General features: G+C 34.7%; 1 protein-coding gene across 4 annotated transcripts in view; it reads left to right on the top strand.

Moving 5' to 3' along the window:
* Positions 1–10569, top strand: part of LOC117174902 (pyruvate dehydrogenase (acetyl-transferring) kinase, mitochondrial) — a 410760-nt gene that overhangs the window by 241168 nt on the left and 159023 nt on the right. For all 4 annotated transcript variants that reach the window (XM_033364340.1, XM_033364342.1, XM_033364341.1 and 1 more), the window contains one exon: positions 2978–3162. In XM_033364340.1, the coding sequence (XP_033220231.1) occupies positions 2978–3162 (185 nt within the window). The remainder of the gene's footprint in view (positions 1–2977; positions 3163–10569) is intronic.

Below are 10569 nucleotides of genomic sequence, written 5' to 3'. Positions count from 1 at the left end.
TTTTCAAATTTTATTTCATTCAGAATATCTGTGGTTAGCGATAGAAAATATTGTATTCTTATAATTTGTTGTGATTCTCAGTCATCTACATGACTGTTGAATACACACACTTTCATTATTTATTGATAAAAAATGTTATAACGGCTTATTAATGGACAATATTTAGTAATTATTCATTATGAATATCATTAATCATACAAATTTTCAGAATTTTCAGTTAAGAGAAAATATTTTTCTGTGATTAAGCATTGTAAAGAAGTATTGATTTATATATAAATAATTCATTAGAATTAGGTTAAATCTTCAATTAAATATTTTTGTTAATTGAGTGTGCATTAGGTCATTAAGATGACCCATGAGTTAAATTAACCTAAGTGAAAAATCATTTTTACATTATTTTCATGAAGTTAGAACATTGTAGGCTCAAAAGATTCAAGGTAGGGTCAGTATGGAATGGGAGGTTAAGCAGCGTCAAAGTTGGGTCTTGAGTTTTAAAAATATAAGCTCTAAAGATTCATAGTAGCTTCAGAGAGGTGTTACAGCTTTAAAGTAGGCTTTAATGTTTCATTCACTAGGAGTTAAAAGTTGAAAGCAGGGGCTATACGTTTAACTAACGTTAAAGCAGGTTCTAATAAGAAGCTGCAACTTCAAAGTAGGGTCTAAATTTCGACTCGGGATAGTAAAGAGAGATGTTTGAGTTTTAAATCAATTCGCAATATTGAAAATTCTAAATAAAATCTGCAAAAAAATTCTTTCTTTTTCTCATAGAAAATACCTTTTATACTTTCTTCTGCTTGCTAAACCTCTAGAACTAAAATATAATTAGAAAAACGTATTTTTTCTTCTGAATTCGTAAGAATTTTCGGGGTGAAATGCATGCAAATTTGAGAACAAAATTGCAACTCATTTTTGGACCTTCCTCACTAGCATGAAGCTTATGTTTTTAAGAAAAAAAAATTCATTTTCAGCTAATTCATAGTTCTTTTCGACTTTGTTACTTCTGAATACCAAGAAGAAGCAATAGCATTTAATTCCGAAAAATTTTTTTGCGTGGATTTGGGAAGGCCTAAATAATTAATTAATTCCGCTTTTGGTATTTAATGGCATTGTCTGTACAATTTGTGGGTTAATATTTTTTTTTAGTTTATTAAATTTGGAATTTGGGCATTAAATTAGCCCTAAATGAGCTCTTAAATATTGATTAAGAAAATTTTCGATTTGACAAAATGGCACTGTCAGGTTGACGTACCTTTCAAGTTTGAACATTCTTCGGAAGCGTCTAGGTTCTAATACTTTGAAGGAATATAAAATTTGTAATTTCAGTCATTTATAAATTTTAGACCCTGCGTTGTTGTCAAGGATAAAACGGGTTTCAAACAGGTGAAAATAGTTCAGGATCCCTAGGTCGCTTGCTAGATCTAGTTTTAACATTCTTCAAAGGCTAGGTGCTAGCCCTTTAGAGGTATCTATAGGTCGTAATTATAAGAATTACGACATACCTCGTGCTCCAGAGAATTTACCAGTATGCTGAAACATATTCTTGGAGGAATTTTGAGATCCAACGTTCCTGTGAAGGTTAAAATGCATGACCGAGAAAGCTAGGATGGTGTGGGTTTCCGAGGTGGCTTACCAGGTCGAATTTTCACATTCTTCAGAGGCATTTCGACATTCGGAGGTATCTGAAAGTCACAATTATCAGGATTACTACTAACTAGGTGCTGAAGAAAAATCACCAGGTCACTGATACATATTCTTTGAGGAATTTTTTAGAAGGCATTTAGGTGTTAAAATTTGGAAAGTATCTAAAAGTTATAATGATAAGAAATATGACAATCTAGGTGTAGCCGAGAATTTACTATGAAATTTTGAGACCTTGCGTTCCTGCTAAGGCTTAAACGAGTTTCTGAAAAAGTGAGAATTGTCTGGGGTGCCTAGGTGGTTTGCCAGCTCAATTTTTAACATTATTCGGAGGCATTTAGACGTTAACCCTCCGGAGGTATCTAAAAATCATAATTGTGAGACATGCGACAACCCGGGTACTCCAGAGATTTCACCAGGCCACTCAAACATATATAATTAACCAAACCGTAACAGTGAACAAGAAAACAAAATGCTTAGAACTAACGTTTTCCACATTCTTTTGTTTCTTCTTTTCCTTCTCACATAGCCTCTAAATAATTTTTAATCTTTGTTTCTAATTCGTTATCGTTCATATATTTATTTTTTTCAGAGGAATTAGATTTATAAAATAAAAATTATCATTCAAAGAATATAAGCAATCAAATTCTCTTTATTTTGAGTGAATAATATTTATTTAAAAATGTAAAAAATTATGGAAATGAAAATACAAAATCGATTAAAGAAAATCAAACGTTTTTTATAAAGACTGATAAAACTTACTTTTTAAGTTATTATAACCTATAAGTCACTATCTTCTTGCAATTTCTTTCATTAGTCATCAATGAAAAATAAATGGAGAATTTCATAATAAAAATAAATTTTAATTTCGCCCTAATAAAGTTTTTTTCTGGGATCAGGCCACTTCTAGCAAATCCTCTGATTCATTCGGATTGACCTAATACTTATGATATTAAGACTTTTAGTCCTATTTGGAGGATGAACAACAAAACGCCCCCAAAGAATGTTAAAATTCGACCTGGTAAACCACCTAGGAATCCCGAACTTTTCTCGCTTTTTCAGAAACTCGTTTTAGCATCCGCATTAACGCTAGGTCTCAAAAATCCTCGAAGAGTATTATTGAGTGGTCTGGTGAATGCTGTGGAGTACTACCCTAATGCAAATACCTATATAGGTCACTAATATGATTATATATAAGGATGCTGTAAGTGACCTATATAGGTCAGTATAGGAGCCACCTACAGGAAATGAAATGGTACTATAAGATTTAAGTTTTAATATAAATTTTGAATGAACATGTATAGAAAATCTAAAGATAAATATTAAACAACTTTTTCAGATTCTGCCAAGCTTTGATTAAAATCAGAAATAGACACACTGATGTTGTAGAAACAATGGCTCGGGGTGTGTTGGAGTTAAAGGAATCTCACGACGTGGACCTACAAACAGAGAACAGTATTCAATACTTTTTAGACAGATTTTTTATGTCTAGAGTATCCATTCGAATGCTTATAAATCAACACAGTAAGTCCATAAAGCTGTCATTTGAATAAAAAAGAGGTTTCTTTGAGATGGTATATAATAATGAAACAAGTTCTGAAATGAAGGGTGTCAAACCATTACAGCCTATGCGTTATTATTTACTAAATACCAGTTAATAAAAATTCAAACTTGATTTTTTAAAAATATATAATAAATATCAACTTTTTGAAAGATATGCATGGCAATGGCCTCATACCGTGTATGTATAATGTTTGCAAAGCTTCAAACTTTTCTACTGTGATTCTAGCGTGCGGGAATATGGTATTTTTACATAGTTTGCCGTGCCAGAATATTTCCGTACGTAAATCTGTTCGAGAATGCCATATTGACGCAGTCTAATCTCACAGTAAAGAAATCTGACACTTTGTGCACATTTTAAAAACATGGAATTTCAAACTTTTCGCACTTGTTGCACAATGAACTTTACTCAATGATTCTCATACTCGTGCTTCGCGCGCTGCCAGTTTTTTTTTTAATCCGTGACAAATCTCCTAAGCGTCAAAGCTCCCGCAAATTAGTGATGAGTATCTTGAAAAAGCTCCCAGCAATTGGAGTGCGAGTCGTGCAAACTGTCGTAGGGTGGGGTGGTGTATTTTTTGTCATGTATTTGTTTTAATTTTCAAACGGCAACTTTTTTTATCTTGTGCTCCGATTGCTGGGAGCTTTTTCAGGTTACTCATTGTTCATTTGCGGAAGCTTTGGCGCTTGGGAGATCTGTTACGGTGTCTTTTTTACATTAAATTATTTGATTTAGAAATGAAATTCAATAAAATACTGTGCTGCTGGTGTAAACTATGTTAATAATGAAGAATTTACTATCAGACCCGAAATTTCCATACAAATTTGTATATAAATACTCGTGTTTTTTTAAGTACAGAAGTTATTACATTCGTTTTTATAAATTGATATTTTCATCAAAAATACAAGCAAACAAAAACATTTTTGGCATCAATTTCAATATTTAAAAAATGACTTATAATAAAAAGAAAATGATCATGGATTATCATCGGGGAAACCTTATTCTTCAAGAAAAACTACGCTTTGATTGTTTCTGCTGAAAACGTGTAATTATTGAAGTGTTTGAAAATGCACGATTTCAAGGAGAGGGAAATCAAGGGTTGAAAAATAAAATAAAAACCTTATGTGCCTCTGCTATTTTAAAGCTTTTAAATTGAAACTTTTTTAATACGCCGGTCGCACTGTGACATTTTTGTTCCACTAAAAAGTTTGAACGACGAGAGTGAAGCAACTGACTGACCGGGGGCGGTCAGACTCCGCGTGCAGGCTCGTACCTGTACTAAGTTTTTTTACGGGAGGCAGCCGCACCCTGCCCATTTTCGGTTTTCTGGAAATATTAAAGTGAAATTTCGCAGGAGTCGAAATTGACCCATATGCGACTACGCAGGGTTAAATTCAGTGATAATCGTTCAGTAAATGAAAATGAAACACGATAGGTAGAAACCAATGAAAAAAGCGTTAAAAGTAATCAGTACCGTGATCCCAAATTCACTGAATTTGTTGCGAGAGCCTAAAGTATTATATATTTATAAATTATTAATGCCAAGTAATAAAGACAGTTACTTCCTTGTACGCCATTTCTCTTTACTGTACACTGTAGAATGTAGAATTAGAAAAGTATATTAAACTTTACTTCACCTTCAACAAAAGCGCATGAAATGTTATGGAACATCAACACAAATGCCCTAGATGCGGAAAATTCACTAGTAGATCGATTTTTCTGGGTATAAATTTCCCCTTAGTATTAAAATCATCTGAAAGAAGGTCGGGCATGATATTTTTATTTATTTTTCTGCGCAGAATACGAATCCGAAACTATTCCCCCCTCCCCCAGCATATCAGGGTTTTTCCATAGACGCGGAAAATTCCCTAGAAAATCAGCTTTGTCGGGTATGGAATAACTTCTGTTATTAAAATCGGCTGAAAACAGATCAGAGCATGATATATTTACATTTTTTGGGGTTGGAATGCAAACTTAGCATTAGTTTTCCTCAAGCTCATCATAGTTTCCCCCTAGACGCGGATATTTTCCTAGAAAATCACATTTCTCTGATACGAAAGTACCCTTGGTATTGGACTCATCTGTAAACAGGTGCAAGCAGGATCTTTTTATGTATTTTGGTGCGGTGAGTATGAATCTAACAATAATTTTTTTCGAGCCCGTCAGGGTTTCCCCTTAGATGCGAAAAATTCCCTAGAAAATCAGCTTTGTCATGTGAATTCGTATTTTTTGTGCTTTGAATACGAATATGACATTATTTTTTGCCAAGAACATTAGGGTTTTCCCCTAGATGCGGATATTTCTGTAGAAAATAATATTTTTCTGTTATGAAATGAACTTTGTTTTGGAAATCGTTTGGTAGCAGGTCGAACCTGACATCTATATATGTATTGGATGTAGTATATTCCCTAGAAAAGCAGGTTTTCCGTATAGAGAGTTACTCTGGTTGTTTAAATAAACTGGAATGCGATCTGAATACGATATATTGATGTATATTGGGGTGCTGAATACGAACGTGATCTTTGTTTTCCCTCAGCAGGTCCGGGTTTTCCATAAGATGCAGAAGATTCCTTAGAAAAGCAGGTTTTAGTTTAGCGAATCACTACTGGATATGAAGTCATCTGGCATCTTTATATATTTTAGATGCTGAATACGAATTTGAACTCAGATTTCCGCTAACTCTCCAAAGTTTTTCACTAGATCCGAAAATTTCCCTGAAATCCAGGCTGTTTTAGTATAATTCCACCTTTGTTAGCGGAATTATATAAAGAAAATGATCTTGGGAGTACTTTTAAGGTTGAATACAGATGGAAGCTTTCGCTCCAGAGCCTTCAACTTTTTTCATAGACTCGAAGAATTCCCTAAAGAGCTCTTTTTTATAAAATGACGTTATAGTGAATTTAATTTGGGGGCTAAAAACTTTCTCCTGAGCCTGGATAAATTTAGAGCCGAATAAAGGAACATATTTCAATAACAATGGTTATTTCATGCCCGACAATACTAATTTTCTAAGGAATTTTTAGCTTCTAGCGTGAACCCCTGGCGTGATGAGGGTAAGGTAATATCAGATTCGTATTTAGCGCACCAAAATACATTAAGATATTATGCTCTGAAGTATTTAAAGACAATTTAAAAAACAAGGTCAATTTCATACCCGAAAAAAACAATTTTTAGGAAAGTTTTGGCGTATAGTGAAAATATCTCACATGCTTCGAGTAAACTAATGTCAGGTTCGTATTGAAAACCAAAGAAATATAAATATATCATGCTTTGATCTGTTGTCAGACGATTTTAATAACGAGGGTTATTTTCATACTCGACAAACCTGATTTTCTAAGTAATTTTTTGCGTCTAGGGGAAAACCCCGATGTGCTCGGGGTAAAATGAAGCCAGATTCGAGTTCAGCGCCAGAAAATCCATATAAATACCATACTCCGATCTCTCGTACAACATGCTTTTTTGTGAGCCTGTGTTATGGTTCATTGCCTTAGTCATTTTTCACGCATACTTCGTAAGCTTCTTATTTTCGCAATATTTTTCTACAAAATATTTCTCCTAGTATATCAATAGATACCTTAAGCGTTTGTCATGTTAACGACCAGTCTCTCTCAGCCCATTTTCTAGGATTCAAACATTTTTTTAGTACATGTTTCTCCTATATAATAGCTGTTTCTGAGTCCTGATTAACTCCAAATATACCCTCTAGCCTAGTTGCAATTGACAACGATTCGCTCTTTCGAAGAGACAGACACGAGAGAAGGGGTGGTGGAGGTTTTCTTTTTCTGCATTATATTCTGAGTGGGACTGTGGTTGAAGTGAATCCAGCGGATTAAAGAGAAATTTGGTTCTGGGATTAGTAGCCACTAATCCCAGGACCAAATTTCTCTTTATTGAAGTAAGGTCAGCTTCTAACAGTGTTGTAGTAGGAATAGTTTATAAACTACACGAAGCCTACTATGGCACAGAGCTTAGAGCTTGAATTGACAATTTTTTCACTTATTTCTACCTTTTTTAGCATTATCCTAACTGAAGATTTTAACACTGGCATAAATCTTGCTTCTAATCATACAAAATATCTCAAATATTTGGTGTACTCTTCGGGAATCTCGATTGTGCCTCATGATTCTAATCAAGAAACTAATCGTTCCAATACTCGTATTGCCTAAATGATTGTAAAGGATATTTATAAGCTTGTGTCCTGCGAACAACACGCTACCCATTTTCTCTCTAACCAGGGGGGTGACTAGCGATACAAATGCGCTATGTCATTTTTCTGAAGGCTCTACATTTGAATGAAAGCTGATGAGATGATTTTGAGCTTGAATTTAGCAAGGATGAACTATTTCTAGAATTAAAACAATATCCAAATTTATTATTACACTATAATAAGAATATACAAGAAATTATAAAAATCATAATTTTTATTGTTCCGTATATTGCATTGATCTTTAAAAAGCTTAAAAATTAAGCGTGAAAAAAAGGATTTTTTTGTTTAACCTGCATATATAGTTTGTGAAGATCACTTTTGAAGGGATCAAATAATTTGGAAGAAGCAAGTTTTAGCTACTGATGGAACCGTTATGGTGGTAAGTATTCTAATTCGTTTTCACTAATATTCTTTAACCTAAAATAATAGAATAGCTTTGACGGTTTCATTACTACATTCATTTTTAAATTTTGATACATTCTTCTTGTTGCCAAACTTTTACATTAGTATTTTAGTGTGTTTTACAACTCGCCGCTCTTCACAAAACTAAAACGTGCCTCTAATGCAAAAGCGAAAACCGTGTGACCCAGTGTTCCGATCACGAATTGATTAACATCTCCACTTAATTTTCCTATAGTCTAAATTCAAAAGCAGCCAAAAGATTAGTGCGGAATCTCTCTAATATTGATAAAAATACATTCCAGGAACATCTAATGACTTTCAATTTGGAAAAAATATTACTAGAAACAGATATAAATAACAAAATCTGCCCGCTTCGCAGGAGCAGTCTCACCACGCGCTGCGCGCGCGGCTCACTGGTTTGAGTGCGCCTCGAGCGCGCGATTGTTGGTTCTCGCGCTTTGCGCTCGATTTATGTGCCTATACTTTTGAAAATTAAAGGTGAAAGCATTGGCAACGGCAATTTGGTGATTTTGAATTCTCTTTTGTGAAAGCTCCTTCGGCTTTAACGAACACATTCTTAAACGTTTTATTGCTCCTTTTGTCGTTGTTCCATAAACTGAGTTAGCTCATTTCTAATTTTTTCTTTATGATTTAAACTTTACACATACGGTCTACTGAGCAGACTTTGTAACTTCTAAATTGTGTATATACAGGGTGTCTAAAAAGTCCCGGGACGGTTGGATATTTCCTCAGGTAAAATATTTTTCAAAAAAGTGAAGGTCATTACTAAAGTAAGTTTCAATGAGGAATTTAATAGTCACCTTCATTTTGACCTTGAAGTTGACCTTCATAGCTTTTTGAAGGTCAACTTTGTTTTTTAAAATTGAAACCCCCTTTTTTACATCTGCAATCGATAGAGCGGAAAATTCTACGTTCAGTCACGTACCCAAGTCATAAGTAAATTGTAAAGTTCAATGTCAGTTAGAGGTTATTTGAAATTAACAAAGTTTTCCAAGAGGTCAGTTTAATTACTGAAGTAAATTTCAATGAGGAATTCAATAGTCACCTTCATTTTGACCTTGAAGTTGACCTTCATGGCTTTTTGAAGGTCAACTTTGTTTTTTTAAATTGAAACCCCCTTTTTTTAAATCTGCAATCGATAGAGCGGAAAATTGTACGTTCAGGTACGTATCCAAGTCATAGGTAAATTGTAATTGTAATTGTAATTGCAATTCCTGAAGTCAATTTCAACGAGAAAATCATTGGTGAGCTCTGTCTTGATCTTGGTGATGATCTTCAAGGTTTTTCCAAGCAGTTTCTGTTTATGTTTAGCATCACCCAGGAACAACGACGTGGACGCAGTAAATTCTGTTCCCTTTGGGGTGCTTGATTAGGGTGAGTCCCTTTTCCTCTCACGTTTTGGGGTGCTTGATTAGCGTGAGTCCCCTTGCCTCTCACGCTTCAGTGAAGATGTTCGAACTGAAAACCTTGAGCTTCTTGACAAAAAGTTATACGATTGTCAAAATGAGTTACAGCATTACGAATCATCTCCCTATCCATCAAAGTAGCCTGTTGCAGAATCCGATTCTGCAATTCGTCTAAGCTTTGCGGTTGCGTTGAGTATACTTTGCTCTTTAAACAACCTCAAAGAAAATAGCCGAGAGGCTTCAGATCAGGAGATCTAGCAGGCCACTCGATTTCACTCCTTCTTCCAATCCACCTTTGAGGGAACTGAGTATCCAAATATGATCGAACCTCCCTACCATAATGAGCCGCTGCTCCGTCCTGCTGGAACCAAATATTTTGAAAATTATCGCCTGTAATCTTCCTTATTCTTGGTACAATTTGGTTTCTGAGAAGCTCTTCACATACACGGGCATTGAGATTACCATCGACGTAAACTAAGGTGTGGGTTTTCAACAAATGCTTGGGCTATGTCCATCTGCATCTCCTCAGATCCTGCAGATTTTGGTTGACTAGTTCTCTGAAGGTCCTTGATTGATCCGTGATTCATAAAGCGCCTTACAGTTCTTTCAATCATTGATTTTGAGACAGGATTTAACCCTTCTCCATTACGAAAAGTGCGATTAAAAAGCAAACGTACTTGATCATAAGATGGAACTCGATCTCCCCAACCACGCATCATTAAAACAGATACCCTTTCTCATTCCGAAAGTTTAGCTTGCGCCATAATAATCTTTTAGTGGAAGATAGTAAGTATGTACTCATAATACGTAAGTTTAGTTTGGACTCATAATATTCGTATGGAAAAACGGTATAGGACCTATGACTTGGGTATGTAACTGAACGTAGAATTTTCCGCTCTATCGATTTCAGATGTAAAAAAGCGGGTTTCAATTTAAAAAAACCAAGTTGACCATCGAAAAGCCATGAAGGTCAACTTCAAGGTCAAATTGAAGGTGACTATTGAATTCCTCATTGAAATTTACTTCAGTACTTAAACTGACCTCTTGGAAAACTTTGTAAATTTTAAATAACCTCTAACTGACCTTGAACGTTACAATTGAACTATGACTTGGGTACATGCCTGAACGTAGAATTTTCCGCTCTATCGATTGCAGATGTAAAAAAGGGGGTTTCCAATTAAAAATACAAAGTTGACCTTCAAAAAACCATGAAGGTCAACTTCAAGGCCAAAACGAAGGTCACTATTGAATTCCTCGTTGAAATTTATTTCAGAAATGACCTTCGCATTTTTGAAAAATGTTTTACCTGAGGAAATATCCAACCGTCCCGCGAC

This window comes from Belonocnema kinseyi, chromosome 6 (assembly GCF_010883055.1).
Source record: "Belonocnema kinseyi isolate 2016_QV_RU_SX_M_011 chromosome 6, B_treatae_v1, whole genome shotgun sequence".
Taxonomy (NCBI): domain Eukaryota; kingdom Metazoa; phylum Arthropoda; class Insecta; order Hymenoptera; family Cynipidae; genus Belonocnema; species Belonocnema kinseyi.
Note: the sequence above shows the minus strand (reverse complement) of the source record. Positions and strands in the feature narration are given on the sequence as shown.